At 39.5% G+C, this 19,507-nt stretch overlaps 1 protein-coding gene across 1 annotated transcript in view; it reads left to right on the top strand.

Moving 5' to 3' along the window:
- Positions 1-351: 351 nt before the first annotated feature.
- Positions 352-19,507, top strand: part of CLUAP1 (clusterin associated protein 1) — an 80,475-nt gene continuing 61,319 nt past the window's right edge. Inside the window, exons 1-5 of the mRNA XM_026065298.1 lie at positions 352-410; positions 1,088-1,199; positions 6,601-6,685; positions 12,272-12,451; positions 13,610-13,705. Of these exons, the coding sequence (XP_025921083.1) occupies positions 389-410; positions 1,088-1,199; positions 6,601-6,685; positions 12,272-12,451; positions 13,610-13,705 (495 nt within the window). The 5' untranslated portion in view covers positions 352-388. The remainder of the gene's footprint in view (positions 411-1,087; positions 1,200-6,600; positions 6,686-12,271; positions 12,452-13,609; positions 13,706-19,507) is intronic.

Genomic DNA, 19,507 nt, shown 5'->3' with positions numbered 1-19,507 from the left:
CTGCGCCCTGGCTCCTCACTGACTGAACGTGGCAGCGGCGCTCGGGGTCTTCTCCAAGAACGTGTGGAGGCGGCTTGTAGGCCCTCCCTCCCCGCCATTCCCCGAATGTCTTGTTTTCACCCAGGGCTTAGCAAAGCTAAGCACAGCTGGCCCCTCCGCGGTTTCTCGCCCCCGCGGGACGCCCTGCTGAGGCGCTGGGGGCGCCGCGGGCTGCCGGGGGGCGCCGAGGCCTTCGCCCCCACCCCGGCGCTTCGCTTTCTACGGCAGTTTGGCCCGGCCGCGGTGCCGTAGGGGGGTTGCCATAGCGACCCCGCGGCGCGGCGCGGCCTAGTGCTGCGGCGGCGGCGGCCTGCGGGTTCCCTGCGCGCTTCGCCGGCGCGGAGCCGCGATGTCGTTCCGCGACCTCAGGAGTGAGGGCGCCGCGCTGGGCGGTGCGGGGGGGGAGCGGCGGCCCCGGCGGCCGGTAGCGCGCGGGGGGCGGCGGGGCCGCGCGTAGCTCCGCTGCGCGGGCTGCAGCCGAGCGGCCCCGCCGCTGTTCGGATTTTCTAAGCTTTAAGGGTTTTTTAAGTTCTTTTGAAGCCCTGCAGTTCCACACGAAGATCCAGCGCAGGTGGATTAAGTCAGTTATGGCCTTCCAGGTGCTTCAGATGCAGGCAATCTTGCTGAAAAGATGGCCAGAGTGTTTCTTAAATTAACGGGCAGCCTTTGCCTTAACGTAGTGTAAAACCGCAGCGGCCGAGTGCTCGGGCCCTGAGAGTGGGGTGGTGCTGCCTTCACCTAGCGGTGATTATTGCTGTCCTTAGTTGATTTTTTTAAAAGGTGTGTTTTATAAAGATAAACTGTTTCAAAGTTCTCTCCCCACCTAGCGACTCTTTAGTTGAAAAGTCACTTTTTACTTGGTTAGACATGATTTTCTAGTGAAATGATATTATTTTTCTCCCTTAATCTGCTCAGAAGCTTTATGAAGAGTAGTTTTAACAGGGCGCGTCTAATGGTGAATGAACAGCGTGCTGTGGGAACCTGAGTTGTTATTGACGTCTGTGGTGGATATGGGAAAAAAAAATCGCTGCTTTTGGTTGTTTTTCAGATTTTACTGAGATGATGAAGGCACTGGGGTATCCCCGACTCATTTCTGTGGAGAATTTTCGCACCCCAAACTTCATGCTGGTTTCAGAGGTGCTTCTCTGGCTAGTGAAAAGGTTGGTGATTAGGCTAATGAATGTCAAGACTGATGCTGGGATGTGACATTTGCTCTTGAAGCTGATGTTTTGATGTGAAATTGTGTTAAGATGTCTAAAGAGGAACTTAAAGAAACTGAAACATAAGAGAGTGCTACTGTTTTGAGGGAGCTACTGTTACGAGTATCAGGCAGGAAGTTTGTACTTCAGCTTGCATTTTAAGTGTCGGGCCTGTGGCTTCAATAGTCTATGTGTATCATGGATCTCACTGTACTTTTCAAAGAAGCCAACAATGGTTAAACCCAAAGAATGACACAAACAGTAAACGAAACTTTCTTCTGGCTACCAGTAGTAGCTTCCACTCTTCTGAGACCTGTAGTCCAGTGCACAGCATGAGTCTTGCTTTGGCAGTATTAAATTCAGGTAGTACAAGACTGAGCTATTTTCATTCCCAATCATTTGTGGTGTTTGAATGATCTGCAAGTACTTCCTTGAAAGTAAAGTGAGCTATACCACATCTGTCTTTGTGCAGAACATGGCCCTTCTGACGCTTCAGAAAACTTCCACGCAGTAAAGTCTTAACTTGGACTTTCAAACCTGGTTCTTAGCTAGACATCAGTTTAAAATAGTTTCCAAACTGGAAGACAAGATTAGTGTTTGAAATGCACAGTGGTAGCTTTTTGCTAGTGTTCTGCATTGACAGATACAATAGTGACTCGGCACCCCAAGGAACCCTGTGGCGTCCCGTCACTCTGGATTTGAATAATATTTCTGTAGGAATAAATTGAAATAATCAAATGTTCTGTTTTTTTCCATTTTTATTTTGTTGGCTGGAGTGATTGTTTCTTTGGCTTTTAATAAATGAAAAGGGTATTATAATTGTGACTTAAGCTCATGGTAAAATATCTCATTTTACTCTTTTGTGGTTTTGTCTTGTTATTAAGCTGCTGAGCCTGTGCCCTGTCTTCCTATTTAAATTTGATGCAGTGCTCTCTCAGCTCTTTAATTTAATTATAGAACCCTAAAAATGTGTTTTAATAGCTGAAGTAAAAAATAAAATGAGTCAGTCCTGGCAGAGTTTGCCTTCTGAAGGTGGATATATATTGCTCAAGTGTAGCTGTATCCCTCAGTCCTGTGTTCTGCAAACTCTTTTACCATCCTTGCTGTGTCTGACCTTGTACACTGAACAAGGCAGTATACAATAAGAACTTCTCAAGATATATTTAGTTCTTATCTTGTAATCAGAATTGTTGTTTCAACCTGGTAGTGTGTAGCACTCATGCTTTATTTAAAAATAAAAAATAAAAAAAACCCCACAGTACTAATCTGCAACTATCTAGATGTAGTTTTATGTCCACCTAACCTATTGACAAACTCTATTTAAATATTTATGAAACTTGATGTGCTGATTAAATTACACATAATCTTCTTTCACTCATGTACATGAAAAAAATAAAATACTTTAACTTTTAAACTACTCAATGTAGAATATTACAATGGAAAAATGTGAAAATAACCTATTTTCCAGGGGGTTTTTGGCCTGGATTTGTAATTAATCTCCATTAAGTTTAATTTCTTTTCTGTTATATGCTTACTGAATACTGTAACAAGTGGGAAGAAATAGAATAGGGGAATACTTAAACCAGTCAAAATCACTTGGTTAAATTACCTATCATTCTTTAAAGTACTGCTGTTAATAACAAGGGTCTAAATTACTTGCCATTTCCATCTCATGTTTAAAAACAAAAATCAGTATCCCTCCTCAATATATAACAGCAACACAATAGAACAATTGAAGGAAAATACATTTTTTTAAAACAACATTTTTATTTGTCTAATGCACCCGAACACTTTTAGATGTTTAAACTTCTTTTTTATAAGATTGCTAGGAACCCTATGCCTATTAGTGAAGTGCTTCACTTGCAGACCAAATAGCAACAAAACACTAGGTTTCTTTTGTGTAACAAGTCAAATTTGCACTTAACACCAACAGACAGCTATTCCTGCTTCTAGAAGCCTTTTAATTTTACTTTAAAGCGGAGAGGCTAATTTGCACTTGACTTGCTCTTAGTCTCAAATGTGATTTAAAAGTGCAGGTGCTATTTTGTCTGTCTGAATGTTGAAAATATCAAAGCCTTTTATAAGACTCGGGGAATTTGCTTTCTTTTTTTCTTCCCTGATTCCTGTAGACTGGTGACTTCCACTCTAGAAGTTTCTGTATCTCACTAACAGTTTTTTTAAAAGCATTTCACGTTCTTTCAAGTTGAAAGGCATTATAAAGATCTGATATTGAATATATTATTAGTGAAGGAGAAGTTAGTGTGGTGACAAGGTGAAGTAGTAATTAGAATTCTATATTTGCTTCTCTGTATGTCCAGAAATTTTCTTGCAGAACATACTTTTATATCCACAAGCTCAAAAACCTACTGTTTCATTAGTTTGGATTACCTTTGAACGTAATGTGTTTGAAATGATATCTGTGAGTGTGAACTTCTTTCTGTACGGGCATACCTCGTTTTACTGCACTTCGCAGATGCTGCGTTTTTTACAAATTGAAGGTTTGTGGCAACCCTGCGTTGAGCAAGTCTATCGGCACCATTTTTCCAACAGCACGTGCTCACTTCGTGTCTCTGTGTCACATTTTGGTAATTCTCGCAATATTTCAAACTTTTTCATTATTATTATATCTGTTATGGTGATCTGTGATCAGTGATCTTTGATATTACTATTGGAATTGTTTTGGGGCGTCACTAGCCATGCCTGTATAAGATGGCTAACTTAATCGATAAATGCTGTCTGTGTTCTGACTGCTCCACCGACCGGCCGTTCCCCCATCTCTCTCCCTCTCCTCGGGCCTCCCTATTCCCTGAGACACAGCAATATTGAAATTAGGGCAATTAATGAGCCTACAGTGGCCTCTAAGTGTTCAAGTGAAAGGAAGAGTCGCGCGTCTCTCACTTTAAATCAAAAACTAGAAGTGATTCAGCTTAGTGCAGAAGGCATGTCGAAAGCCAAGACAGGCTGAAAGCTTGGCCTCTTGTGCCAAACAGTTAGCCAAGTTGTGAAGGCAAAGGAAAAGTTCTTGAAGGAAATTCAAAGTGCTACTCCAGTGAACACACGAATGATAAGAAAGCGAAATGGCCTTAGTGCTGATATGGAGTAAGTTTTAGTGGTCTGGATAGAAGATCAAACCAGCCACAACATTCCCTTAAGCCAAAGCCTAATCCAGAACAAGGCCCTAACTCTCTTCAATTCTGTGAAGGCTGAGAGAGGTGAGGAAGCTGCAGAGGAAAAGTTGGAAGCTAGCAGAAGTTGGTTCATGAGGTTTAAGGAAAGAAGCTGTCTCCCTAACTTAAAAGTGTAAGGTGAAGCAGCAAGTGCTGATGTAGAAGCTGCAGCAAGTTATCCAGAAGATCTAGCTAAGATAATGGATGAAGGTGGCTACACTAAACAGCAGATTTTTAATGTAGATGAAACAGCCTTCTATTGGAAGAAGATGCCATCTAGGACTTTCATAGCTAGAGAGGAGAAGTCAATGCCTGGCCTCAAAGGACAGGCTGACTCTCTTGCTAGGGGCTAATGCAGCTGGTGACTTGAAGTTGAAGCCAATGCTCATTTACCATTCTGAAAATCCTAGGGCCCTTAAGAATTATGCTAAATCTACTCTGCCTGTGCTCTATAAATGGAACAACAAAGCCTGGATGACAGCACATCTGTTTACAACATGGTTTACTGAATATTTTAAGCCCACTGTTGAGACCTACTGCTCAGAAGAAAAGATTCCTTTCAAAATATTACTGCTCATTGACAATGCACCTGGTCACCCAAGAGCTCTGATGGAGATGTACGATGAGATTAATGTTGTTTTCATGCCTGCTAACACAACATCCATTCTGCAGCCCATGGATCAAGGAGTAATTTCAACTTTCAGGTCTTATTATTTAAGAAATACATTTTGTTAGGCTATAGCTGCCATAGATAGTGATTCCTCTGATGGATCTGGGAAAAGTAAAATGAAAACCTTCTGGAAAGGATTCACCATTCTAGATGCTGTTAAGAACATTCGTGATTCATGGGAGGAGATCAAAATACCAACATTAACAGGAGTTTGGAAGAAGTTGGTTCCAGCCCTCATGGATGACTTTGAGGGGTTCAAGACTTCAGCGGAGGAAGTAACTGCAGATGTGGTGGAAACAGCAAGTGAACTGGAATTAGAAGTGGAGCCTGAAGATGTGACTGAATTGCTGCAATCTCATGCTAAAACTTTAGTGGATGAGGAACAGCTGCTTAAGGATGAGCAAAGAAAGTGGTTTCTTGAGATGGAATCTACTCCGGGTGAAGATGCTGTGAACATTGTTGAAGTGACAACAAAGGATTTGGAATATTGCATAAACTTAGTTGATAAAGCAGTGGCAGGGTTTGAGAGGATTGACTCCAATTTTGAAAGAAGTTCTGTTGTGGGTAAAATGCTATCAAACAGCATCGCATGCTACAGAGAAATCCTTTGTGCAAGGAAGAGTCAATGGATGTGGCAAACTTAATTGCTGTCTTATTTTAAGAAATTGCCGCAGCCACCCCGACCTTCAGCAGCCGCCACCCTGATCAGTCAGCAGCCATCAACATCAAGGCAAGACCCTCCATCAGCAAAAAGATTACTACTCGCTGAAGGCTCAGATGATGGTTAGCATTTTTTAGCAATAAAGTATTTTTTTAATTATGTACATTGTTTTTTTAGACATAATGCTATTGCACACTTAATAGACTACAGTATAGTGTAAAAATAGCTTTTATATGCACTGAAAAAACAAAAAAAATTCTTGTGACTCCCTTTATTGCGGTGGTCTGGACCGGAACCCACAATATCTCCAGGGTATGCCTGTATTTCAGGAAGTGGTAACACATATCAACATTTTAAATGACAAGGGGACTGTTTTTGCTATGAACTGTTTTATTACAAGTCATTTTAATATGCTATCCAAAAGGTTGAGATTATTAATCGTATGCCTAGTGTTTTTAAATTGTGAAGCCATGTGTAATTAAACTTAGTTTGATTTCTTTAAGCATCTCGTGATTTAAGTGATAAATTACTTCTGAAAAACAAGATTTCATAGACTTGACTGAGCCAGCTAAACTTTGTTCCTTTGCAAAACTGAGTGAAAAGATTAATTCAGGTCCCCAAAGTAACAATTACTTCTGCAGAAGTATCTCGGGTTTTATGACTTTTGCAGTTTTTACACAATCCCACTGTACACAGTGCTGGATTTAGATACCGCATCTGCCTTAGGAGCTAAAGATTTATTTTGCAGTCTCTTACATTGATTTTTTTTTTTTTTTTTTGTCTGACTCTGCCTCACAGAGGTACCAGTCTTTTAATACTGCATGTGTATTTCTTGTCCAAATCTATGGATTTTTCTTTCCACAGGTATGAACCTCAGACTGATATTCCTCCTGATGTGGAGACGGAGCAGGACCGGGTCTTTTTCATTAAGGCTGTAGCTCAGTTTATGGTAGGTCTGGTTTAAGCCCGCTGAAATAACTCTTCAATATTAGATTTAATGCTTTATATCTTAACCCCTTGTAATTTCTTTGCTATAGGTGGCCGAGCGTGTGTTGTATTCTAGTGCTCTATGTCAATTGCAAATCAGCTTGGTTTTCTTTCTGAAATGACCATGTACAAGCTATAAAATTGACCTGGATATTCTGCTAAGGATTAAAAAACAGTGAGGAGATGAAGCAGGGGAGAGAGAGGTTTGTTCTTGAACTTTATTGATATTATAGCTTCAAAACTTGCAGCGATGCAAGTGTAAATGTATACATATTAGTGTAGGTAGTTTCCTTTAAGTCATAGCAGTAAAGTCAAATAGAAGAATTCTTGCTTGGATCACAAGCCCTTTTGGGCTTAGGGGAGTCTTTTCGATTTGTGTTTGCCTAGCACCAAACCGAGTGGAGACCTTGTCCATGATTTGAGGCCCTGTGGTAAGAGCTGTTATAAATTTGAAAAGGCCAGGTGTGTTGTTACTGAAATTGTGTAATTATGTGTAAGTCTTTGCAGAATTGGGATCTAAACATCTAACACTATAAAACAATATTCATCCTTGTCACTCTCAATTTTTTTTTAAAGTAATATAATAGTGGGAGATTCAGCTGTAGATATGAAATGATTTGAAGCCCTTTAAATGAGTTCAGAAGAGGCCCTGTCATATCTATTACTAACTTCAGATACCTGATTCTTTTGTATACACTAGGGTAGTCATAGCGTCTACTGATATATTCAGTTTGATATAAAATCATATGCTGGTGTTCTATTGAATGAGCCTTCTCATTACTCTATTAAGGCATATATTCCCAGATTAAATCTTTTACCAGCCTTGTCTTTGTTAAGGAGCTGTTACCGTACTGAACCTTTATCATGGGTCCTACTGTTAGAGAGGTGTTAGAATGAAGGCTGAAGTTGAAAAGATCAAGGACCAGATAATTCAGTTAAAACAGTACAAAAGGCTTTTAGCACTTGAAGAGGAAGATGGAAATTCTAATAGTAAAAATCTTCTAGCTTCCCAAGTGTAATGCTTCTGATTTTATATATATATTTTTTTAAATCCTGGGTATTTGCTATTTTTTATTATTGTAGAAAAATAAAAAATATTATAATATGTAATATTTTTAAAAGAATTGGTTTCACTAAGATTGGATACACAGAAGTATTGCAACTTCTGATAGACTTTTTTTAAGGCATGAGTGTACTTGAATTAGGCTATTAACTTTTTTGTCTGATGGAATAACATAACGTTGTTCACGTCACTTATTATTTTGATGTAGCATGAAACTTTGCTGTAATGACAAGACTTAGGTAGCACTATTGATCAGATTGACTAAACTTAATAGGGCTGCAGGTGTGTCAGGAAACAATGGGGATCCTTATGCTAAGGGCAAAGACTAATTCCTTAAAGTTTTTCTGAAACTTTTTTTTTAATAATATCTTAAAATGACACTCTATCCAAGCTAGCTTTTGCCTTGAGATTTATGATGGTGTCCACCATAAATTATCTTAATTCCTAATTTTAATGTGTTCAAATACGATGCATTTCTGTCTGTACCAGAATGCACTTTTCAGCCTTGGAGCATGGTAAGATGTGGTTGACAGATCTATTTTGTTTAGAGAGATTTCCACCCTTCAAGTCAAGCATGTTTTAAAAGGACAAGGATGGAATCAGAAATAATATTGTTAATACATTTTTCTTGTAATTGTTGATTTCATGTAAGATATCCCCAGAGGGTCTGAAGAATTATATAATATGATTCGGAAGATGAAATGAGTGGAAGGTTCTTCAATCATCCTGTACTTAAAGTCTTGGTTAATGTTACAAGATAATATGGGAATTATTGTAGTTCTTCAATAACCAGACTGTCAGCGCAGAGGTTTTTTTCTTCCTCTTCAGAATAAGAAAATCTTTTAGACATTTCTGTAATAGTTTGTTGTCCATGAAATCCACAATTATCTTCTCCAGTAGCTAATAGCTTTTTGCGTCTATAACCACCTGTGACATTTGATGGAGATAGATTTACCTCAAAAGTGAGTATCATGAAATATTAGAGTATCTGTCTCCTTTACTGACCAAGGTGTAAAAATGTATTAAGTTTTTACCCGAATGGTGCATTTCCCTGTGTCACTGGGCTTAAATATTTCTAATCTAATTAATATTTCTAATAGTTCAACACCACCATGCCATTTTAATATCTGAGAAAATAGTTTCTGCCCTTCCACTTTCTCTAATGATCCTAGGCCAGATCCAGAACAAGACTTAGGTCCTTAAGCATAAAATGGGAATCCAGAATGTGTTCATGTAAGTGGGTAGCTAACTCTTTAGTGCTAGAACTTACCAAATGCCTCCTTTTTGGACCCAGAAATTCCTCAAGTGTCTGCTGATTTTTATTTTATTTTTTTTTCATTGTNAGCCTGAGTGGCTTAACGCCTGGTTCCTACTTGTCTCCATTGGGATCCAAAATTGAGATAGTGCTATATAAAGCCTCTTAAGAGTTCGATCTCATAGGAATGCATTCATGCATGTGTAGTTAGCAAACCAAGGTACCAAACATTTTGCGAAAGCAGCCGTATTTGCGCTCCTTTTAAACAATGATGGATGATAGAAGTGGTGGCGGTGTCTGCTAATAAATCTTCTTGAGTGCTTCCGAGGAAGCATGGTGCGTTCAGTTTTAATTTCAGCCTGTGGAGGTTTAGAGCCACTACTTCAGCTCCTAGGTTATTCTCCTAGGTATTGGGCAAGGCAGGGAGCTGAGAGCAATCCTTATCGTTCCTGTTGAGGCTTTGCCATTGTACAGAAAGGAATGCAAAATGTTTGGGCTAGATCGGATAAAGACCAGGACTCCACAACCACATGGCTGGAGCACTCAGCTACGAGTTCTGGTTCTTTTTCCTTGGGCTGTTTGTGCGTTTGGATTACACAGTCGTTGGCTACCTACCTGATCGTAAGGACTGGAACTGCTGGCTGGCATCGGCACCCAAATCCTGCTCTTGGCACAGCCTGCCGAGGCTGTGTGCTTTACAGATTTGTGTCAGCAAATGCCCAGCAACAGGGATGGCTGCTGAAACTGAAGAAGGATCTCTGGGGCTGAACTGTTAATCTGTTCTTTGAATGCCCTAGGGGGAACGTGCAGGGAGCTCTTACATGCACAGGAATGTGTTAGTAGAGAGCTGTGAAATACAGCGCTATACTGCAAAAATATTTATGAAAAAACAGTCTTTTGGGAATGGAGGGAATAAATTGCAGGGTTTGTTGCTTGTGTGGCACGTCCATAGTTGTGAGTCCTGGGACTACCCTCGCTGTTTGAAATTTGTTGTCAGAATTGAGACCTAATGGTTTTGTGGGGCTTGGAGAAGAGTAAGATCAGTTTGGCCATTTGTAATTTGGTCTGTGTTTCATCTGTCTTGCCTGGTAGGAAGGTAAATTCCCCTGTTGCCCCTGACTCCTGTGGTCATCTGTTACTTGAATTAATCAATTGATAGAAGGTTTTAACATAATAGGCAAGATGTGGACAGACCAGAAAAGCAAGGACTAAAGTGCTGAGCCTACCCTTTGGTTGAAAATAACTTGTGCATCGGGGCTGTAGTGTTCCCTCCTCCCCCCAACACGCACGGGAAACTAGGATGGGACTGTAAAAATCCACCAGCCTTACCAGTTCCCCAGAAAGAGAAACATAATGCAACAGCGGTGGCTGTGAAGTGGTGCAGGGTTACTCCGTGGATCATGCAGGTACCATTCGCATTACTGGTTTTATCGCTCTGTTTACTGAGGCTCTGCCTTGCGTGCAAAATTTGGCTCTATAATAATAGTAAGACAGATCTTAAAATAAAGCAGACTTCCTGCCTATCAATGCCATTCTTGCAGTGTATTTTAAATTTTCTTTTGTATTCCATTGTGGTAATCTGATATTCAGAGTAAGTGGGGATGGTTTTTTTTAATGATACTTTAAAACCATTCAGAGTTGTTACAAAATAGCTGATCAAGGCTCAAACTTTCCAAACATGAAATTACCTACGCAAATAAGCAGCGACCTTATGTCAATCTGAAAAATACACATACTTGCATGTGTATTTTTTCCTTTTCTTTTTCTGAGCCGTCTTTGAGTGGAAAACACTTTTTCCCTTTTATTACACATTGATTTTTCTCTCTTGGGGTTGAATGGAACTGAAATTGGAATTCCTGTCTTTAACAACATCCTTTATAATGCAGTGTGTTAGGCTCCTTTGTGTAGAAGATGGTTAACGGATTCTGTCAATTTAATGTCATGCTTCTCTTAAATTTTATACCTACTGCTTCTACAGGTAGGTTTTTAGAGTACAGGAGAACATATCTGACTCTCTACCTCATGTATTGGTTAATTCAAAGTCATGCTGGTCAAAATTTTCAAAAGTGACCAGGTGTTTTTGTGCCTTAAGTCTTGTACTCCCCCCAGGCAGGGTATACAACATCAGTAATCTCTCTGGAAGTCTTGGCTTCATTTTTTCAGCTGTTTCCTTCTGTACAGGAAGTACAGGTAGAATCAATTTGCTCTTCTGTGTTGAGATTTCGTGCAAGAAAAAGGTAAGAGTGAAACACTTTAAAAATGGAGAAATCTGACTGTAAAGTCACAAAGTTTGGCAAGATGCATAAGAAAAGATATGGGCCTACAACTTTCTGCTGTGGTTTTGTTCCTTAAAAGCTGGAGCTAAATCCATGGTTTGAGATGTGGTCCTTTCTCCCTTTAGTTTCACAGGGAGTTTTCCCGCAGAATTGTTCAGTGAAGGCCAGAGCAGAGAGAACAAAACTTGTACCACGTTAATAGTTGAATCTTAGGCTTTTGCAAAGTTTTCCCTGCCGTTAGCTCTTGGCTCTTTGTGGCTATTTATCTATAACATAATCTTGTCAGGAATTTCAAGAACTGCATTTGTGTCCTACCTGTGACAGATGTGTACTTTCCGTTATGCTAACTTTTCCTTTCCTTTGGTATTTTAAAGTATAAAAAGATAATGTTGTAATTTTTAGTGGCGTTTCCTTACCCATTTGCCTGTGCTTTTCAGAGGTGGAAGAAAAGGGATCAAAGTCACTAATATCAAAGCAGGGAATAATTTGAGAGAAACAATAAAATATCATTCTGAAGGTACTCCTGGAAAAGAAGACAGTTAATTTAGGATAATTGATCTTATTCTTGTAACTCATCAAGGGTGAAATTTACCTCTGTGCAGCAGCATCAGGAGACCTGAGCAGCGCTTACATTCCACTTAAATTTAATTTGAATTTAAGTGGCGTACAGGGTTTTTGCTGATCTTCACACAGGGAAGAACTAATGGATAGTTTGAGTTTTTTCATTCTGGTAATTATCTGCAAATGTTTCTGACACGCAGAAAGTGCATGTGTATCAGATTTCTTTTAGAAACATCGGTAAATATCTTTTAGACAGATTTGTGTTTCTAAACAGCAAGTTTTATTTGTGTAAAGCAGAGCATGGTACCCCCAGAAAGTGCTTTTGAATGAAGTGTGAAAAAGTAAATGAAAATTTTGTTCTCTGTGACATGGTGAATTCTTTCTTTCCAAAAGGCTACCAAAGCGCACATCAAGCTCAACACTAAGAAGCTTTACCAGGCAGATGGCTATGCAGTGAAGGAACTGCTGAAGATCACCTCTGTGCTTTACGGTGCCATGAACACCAAAGGAACGGAGCGCACAGAAGTGAGTGAGGAAGACAGCAGCAAGTTCAAGTTTGATCTTGGCTCAAAAGTAAGGAAAATTTGGACTCTTATTTTGTGTGTGGGGGGAGTTGTGTTAGCTTATGAAACACAAATCTGTTTTCTATCTGAAACTTAAATAGAGAATGTCCACACAGAAACTTAAATAGAGAATGTCCACGCAAGGGAATTAGTATGGCTTAATTGTATTTTTACCTCAAATTTTCTGTAGTTGAGTTTGTGTGCTATGACTTGTTTTAATCTCTGTGTAGTTTTAACCAGCAGCATAGTACAAGGCAGCAATGGCACGAAACTGGTCATCTTTGTTTCAGGATGCTATTGAAATTGTGGAAGTGGGAGTAGGCCAGAAGAGATGATTTTTTCCAACCTATTGACGTTATTGTAAGGGGGAAGCTTGCACAATACTGACTGAAATATGTTTTTCAACCAGTTTGCTTTGAAGGAAGAGGGAATCTTTGTATTGTCCTAACAGACATCAAATCTGTTCACGTCCTTAAAATAAAATCCTTCTGCAGATATTAAAAAAGATTCTTAAATAACTTGAGTCCCTATTGCTGCTTGTTGTTAATTTTTGCACCTTTTCTACATTTTGATATTTTTAGTCTGTGTTTCTTTTATAGCTATATTACATCATGTCTGTTTGTTAGGCAGTGCTAGTACTTTTCTTGAAAAAATGGCAGTACCACAGAGACTTTTCCCTCTAAGAGGAATTTGTGTATGTTTGTGTAAAATCTGTTGTGACTCCTCAAAGTAAGTACCTGATGAAATCATGAAAAAAACTTTTCTAGATTGTCAAAAAACATTACCCATGCAATGTGCTAGTCATGTACTTTGGAATATATGCTTTGTCCTTTTGCTCATAAATACTAAGAAGTTTGCCTTAGGCAGTTGTTGGTTGGTGTTACCCAGGGCAGAGGCAAAATCACAGTTTTGGGGAGTTTTTCTGTTGCCCTGATGTGATTAGGGTTTCACCTAGAAGTAAATGGAGCCTATTCCAGATATTAGTAAGACCAAGAGACAGGCTCACTTTGATTCAGTGGACAACTTCTTCAATGTTACAGCAGTGTTTTAGCCGCTGTGCTGACCCCCTATGTCATTTTACCATCAAAATGGGGAAAATCTGTTATGGACTTTCTTTGTGTTATTGGGGATTCTCTTTTGCTATTCAGTGCTGTTACTGTGTTTCCAGGTAGCTGATCTGAAGGCTGCTAGACAGCTTGCTTCTGAAATCACCTCCAAAGGAGCAAGTTTGTATGACTTACTTGGCAAAGAAGTTGAACTAAGGGTAAGTACACCTTGGAGAGTGTGTAAGAACTTGCTGTGGTCACTGGATGCTGCAAAGGAATAAGGTGAAACGAGTATGAGTAGCTGTTTTTAACAGCTGCACCTAAAATTAAGATTCTGTGAGTTAAAGGAAGGGATCGGAAAGTTTGCCTTTCCTTCCCACTCATATTAATACTTGCCTTGCAGTAAGTCTGAGAGGAGAACAGTTCAGCATTTTCTCTTCAGAAGAAAGCTGAAATACTCTTTGTAAAATCATTTAGAAATATTAATGCTTTATGTGTGCTTTAGCAGTGGGGATAGATATGTTCTAAAAGATAAATGAACGATTACTGCTTTTAGTTATCTAAGTGCAAGGCTGCTCGTTCCTGTTATGGTAGCTGAGGGCCTCATAAACCTGTAGGTACATATTGTTTAGCTGAGTTGTAAAATTACAAGCTATTGCATGAAATCAGAGAAGCGTGACTGAACACTCATGTTTGCCAGTAAGTCTTTCAATTATTTTCTTAAATACCTTTATCTGTAATGCCAGAGGTTATTCTTTTACTGATAACAGACACTAAACCCTGAATGTTCTAGTATTCTTTTTGGTAATCTTCAGATTTGCAGTGTCTGAGCTGTAGAAAGTGCACCCTGTAGGAGTAGGAGACTGTGTGCCTTGATAGTTAATGCTCCCAGATCCTTGTTTGATTGAGTGCAAGTGTTTCAAAGGGTAGGTGATGGACAGAGAAGATTTTCTATGGATCATTGCCTTTTCTGCTCCCTATGTCAGCGTGTATGCAGAGGTGTGAAAGACATTGATACTTGAAGAGAGAGAGAAGTGATAACCTCAGTTTTGTACCAATCGTATGTATTGAATAAAACTGTTAATGCAAGATGAGAAGTGATTGATTAAGTTTGTTTAGTTTCTTGGCTTTTGAAATAGTTTTCACGTGAATACTGCCTGATGTATTAATGTTGGCTTCAGGGCGTTAAGCTCCTTCTGCGCGCAGCATCCCTTATTTAGAACTTGGCTAAAAAATCAAGTAAAGGTCACTAGGAGGCAACATTTTTAAAAAGTGCTTAAGCATTGCTTTGAAATTGGGCATTCTTTAATCGCTTTAAATCACAGCTTTTAGGAGTCCAACTGACTTTAGAACTGAGCCCTAAAAAAGAGACTTAGGCAGGTGCAGAGTGCTGAAAGCATGAAATGAAAAATCAAGAGATAAGTAAGTGCTTCTGTGCAACCACTTCTCATTGGGCCTGTTAAGAAATCTCCAGTGGAAGCCTATTTAAAGGTGCAATTTCTAAAAGGGCAGGACTTATTATATCCTGTAGAGAGCATGTTTCTCATGGCGTAATGACTGACTGCCCAAGTTGGGGCAGGCCAGTCTTGTATAGGTACATACTTCATATTTTGTGCAAAGGTTTGACAGAGTGAACTTCTTGTCTTTAAGAAATCCAGCCTTAGGAAAGGTGACCTTTGCTTCTGTCTCATTAGCTATGAGTTTATATCCTAAAGGCATATGGTGACACTATGACAGCACAGTGAGAACCTCCGGAGAGCAGCAGAAAAGACTTTCATGGTCTGTTCCTGATGATTTGTGACTGGTTCCAGTCTTCGGAGTGATTTATTAGAACGGAAAAACCCGTTTTTGGCTTATGTGCTAAACACAAATTTGGTACATAGTGTGTGACTAGTTTGAGACTTGACCATTTGGCAACAAAGTTTTCTTGTTGAAAGCCATGAGGCTGCAGTAACCAATTTTTGAATTGACTTTATTGAGTTTTCATTTTTTAAAAAGGGCTGTTTATATTTTTAGTTTTTGATTTCATTGCTTTGTGCTTTCCTTTACAAAGACTACCACTGTGGTGGTGGTGGTTGTTGCTGGGTTTTTTGGAGGGGGGGTTGGGTTTTGTTTTCTTTTTTAAATGGTGGCTCTGAGCACTTGCCCTGTGTTTGAAAGAGAAAGGGAGAAACTCGGTGTTGGCTGTTTCCTCTTCAGAACTGACTCAGGCCCGCGGGCCGTCTTGTACTGCCTATGGGAACGCAGTGGATATGGTCTTTGATTGCTGCGTCTTCAAGTCCCATTCTGCTGGATGGATGTTGTAAAATGGATGGTAGAAAAGCACTTTCACAGCGGCTGACTTTTAGTTGGGGTCTCTTTATTTTACTTCTTAAGGAAAGCTTATTAAATCATTTAAAGACTATATGAACTGATAGCAAGGCTTGAAGAATTGCTTTCCATTAGTAATAGGAAGTTTCTTTAATGAATAGCTAGCTGTTGCTGTTAATTTCTGTGGTGTCTAAAACCGACATTTTGTAAAAATATTTCAAGGCCGCACATTGGAAAAAGTGATCTTCTAAAAATGAATCGAATATAACCTGTCATTCCAAGTTTTTTGCAGACCATTTACGCTAGGAAGTTATCAAAGTTTGGTCAGTTTTATTGGCTTTGGCACTGCCGTGCCCCTTGGGAAAAGGGCATGGATGGTAAACTTAGGGCAGGTGATCTGTTAAATGTAACCTGATGTATTAGAAGATTTCGTCATCCTAGGTTTTCTTTGAAAATATTTAAAAATAATTAGGAGCTTATAGGAACACCTAGCTCTGCCTTTCGCTTGAAAGTTATCTAGTGAGAGACTTAGGGTCAAATGCTGGGGCCCCCCCCATCACTGTTAAATCTGTTAAACCCCGAGGAAGTCAGTGGCGTTACAGTTCTTTGCAATAGCCAGTACTGAGGGCAGTGAGGAATTGCCCCGTTCCAGGTCACGCTCTCTTCCTCGGGTTCTTCATAGGCTTGTGCTCTTTAGGATCGCAGAGATATGATCCTGTTTGCTCTTCTCCACCCCATTCCAGGTGAGCAGAAATAGAAGAAAGAAGTGTCATTAACTCTGGCTTTGTGTAGGGAATTAGACCTTTGTCTCTATATGTCAGATTAGTTGCCATTAATCTCAGGTTACTTCTATTATTTTTTAATTTGGAAATTATTGATTTCCATTGCTTTTTTTTTTTTCTAGTGTTGCACGGCAAAGTAATGCACACAATAAATTGCATGGGCAGAGGGATTGTGCTATGAAAGGGCAGTAGGAGAGCAATATGGTTTATTTGCTCATTACATTTTATGTCCTGAAACCTGTTGCATATATTAAAATGTATTGACAGCTGTGATATTGTTTTAATGGGTTTTAAAACATGATAGTTTTGTATTCTCTGCACTGCTGCACCTCTTTTTTTCCAATCCATTCATTTCCCTATATTGAAATAAAGGATCTTGCTACCTAGGCTTAGGCCAATGGTATGTCTCATTTCTATCCTAAATGAAGGATACTTTATTTTCCTATAACTGTAAAAGAAATATCAGCATTTGACACTAATGGGTTGAACTGGTCTCTTTTCATTGTTTCCTTTCAGCAGCTTTTGGGGAAAGATCACTGGGAAAAGTGAAGTAAATTTTTCATTCTTATTTCTTATAGAAATATTGACTTTAATTTGCGTCACAACCTCTACTTTCCCTCTACTTTCTTTATTGAAGCTTTTTTTGCATGTAATTTGTATAAAGATTGTGTAGAAAAGCCTACACATAAGATAAAATATCCTACGACTTGGAAAAAGAAGATTTGCTTTTTAATAAATTATTTTTGAATGAAAACAGATTTCAGCTGGAGCAGAACAGAATATATTGAACAAGGGAATGTTTCTAATAGATGTATTGTAGATGCATATTGATCTTATTATGTGTGATATTGATCTTATTATGTGTGTGCATTTATTGCTTAGGACTTAAGTCTGTACCCATTTTCTTAGAAATGCAGTACTGTGACTTTCTGATTCCTTTTAAATAGATCATTTCCAGATTGAATATATGGTTCTAATATATACATAAACTAATTGCAAAACTAATATACAATGTAAAAAAACAAAACAAAACAAAAAAACCCTTCAATTTAAAAACAGCAGAGGAAACAAAACCTGCAAGTATTCATTTGCTGAATTCAGACTATGATGCTGTTGGGGGGGGGAGACCCCAAAGCTATACTCTTTTTTTGTAAAGCGAAAAATTACAAATGTCATTTTTAGTTTAAAAAAGAAGTCAGATTTTATCTTTAAAAACGAGAGAAGCATTTCCTGAGACAGTATAAAGCTGGAAGGTGAAGAGAAACCATTTGGTTCCAGCGTGCAGGTAGGTAAAGAGATTTCCTCTCTCCTGACTGCTGTCCGCAGATCCCGTGTCGGTGGGACACCACCTTGTGCAGGGGGCTGTGGCGTGCGAAGTGCAGAGCGGGAGAAGCGCAGGAGCTGCAGACGAGTTGTTACGGCTGGGCCACCCATGGGTGTTAGGTGCAAACTTGGCGCAGTTAACCATGGGCCGCGATTCAGCGCTAAGGAAGAAAGAGATGAGGAGCCTTATTTGGTGAGAGGATTGCTGGAGTTCAGTGCAATCCTGCGTTCAAGTTGCTGGGGTGTTTTTTATTTTTCCCTAGAGCAACTGTAAATGAGCACAGCATAGGTTATTGGTGTCCTGTGGCAGTGCAATGTGTGAGAGACTATTTTTATTTCACAACCCGCTTAACCCTTTTTTTTTTGCAAGGTGTTTTGCAGTTTGAAGTCTTGATGGTCTACATCTTAGAACATAGAAATTGGAAAATGGGTATTCGTGGAGTCTGTTTTTTGAATATGCTGGTTCCTAACGATCTAATTGTTTCTCCATATGTAAAATCATTCTAATTTTGATATATTTTGATTTGGATTTTGGGTAGAGATGGGAAATTTTATGTGCTGCTGTTAACCCCCCCCCCCCCAAAAAAAAAAAAAAAAGCAGCAATGTAATTAATGTTGGTAGCTGAGCAAAATGCAGCACTGCTTCCCTATGCAGTGCCTTTGGCTTTCGTATGTGGTGCCTGACTCCGGACTTGCACAGCTGACTGCTGCAGTCTTGTAAACAGCCAAAAGATGTTAGAAAATCAGTGGTCTTCTGTATTTGTGTAGCAGCTGGTGGGAGGTCATTCATGGGGGAAATGGCAAGACGGATGGTGCGGGGAGGAGGGAAATGAGGTGATCCAGAAAAATTAAATAGCTCGAAATAAAGCAGTAATGACCTTCAAGGTCGGCTGGGATCAGTTGAGGAAGGACACTCCTGAGTTACCATGCATTGAACATTTGAAATCCAAAAGGAAAAATTCCCGTCTATTTATAACGCCTCAGCTAAGCTGCCTGACTCTGAGAGCCTGCCGCTTTGCATCTGCCAGAGGTCCTGTGGACACATTAGCAGCAGCCTGTCGAGAAGCCGCCTTGCTTGGACTTGCTGAATTATTAGATGCAGTAAGATAATGAAGCAAAAAAAATCCCAGAATAAAACTTGCCTCTGTGCTGATGGCAGGCATAAAGAATTCCGACCTTCTCAAGGTTGATTTCATTTATTTACCTCTCAATTAGATTTAAGCCATGTAAAATCAAAGGGTGAAAATAATCTTTCTCCTGATGTACTTTGCTTGTGTCGAAGATGGGTGACAAAGCGGGTCTGTATTCGAATCCTACTCTTGGCGCTTACTCCTTCTGGGAGCTTAAGCAAACCATTTAGTCCCTGTATATCCTTGAGTGTAAATAATCTACTAAATTCCAGAAGTTATTTTAAAGCTTTTAACAGCCAGATAGTGTTTCCAGATTTATGGAGGAGAAATTTAAAAATAAGTGCAGGGTGTTGCACTTATTATTGTGATTAATTATTATTGTTATGCGTGCACACAGTATAAGCTTGTTCCAAAGCTTATGAAAGTCATTGGGAACCTCTTTACAGACTTCAATGTGTGAAATGTTTGAATTAAA

This window comes from Apteryx rowi, unplaced genomic scaffold (genome assembly GCF_003343035.1).
Source record: "Apteryx rowi isolate R43461 unplaced genomic scaffold, aptRow1 scaffold_225, whole genome shotgun sequence".
Taxonomy (NCBI): Eukaryota; Metazoa; Chordata; class Aves; order Apterygiformes; family Apterygidae; genus Apteryx; species Apteryx rowi.
The sequence above is the reverse complement of the archived record's forward strand: the minus strand, read 5'-3'. Positions and strand labels throughout refer to the sequence as shown.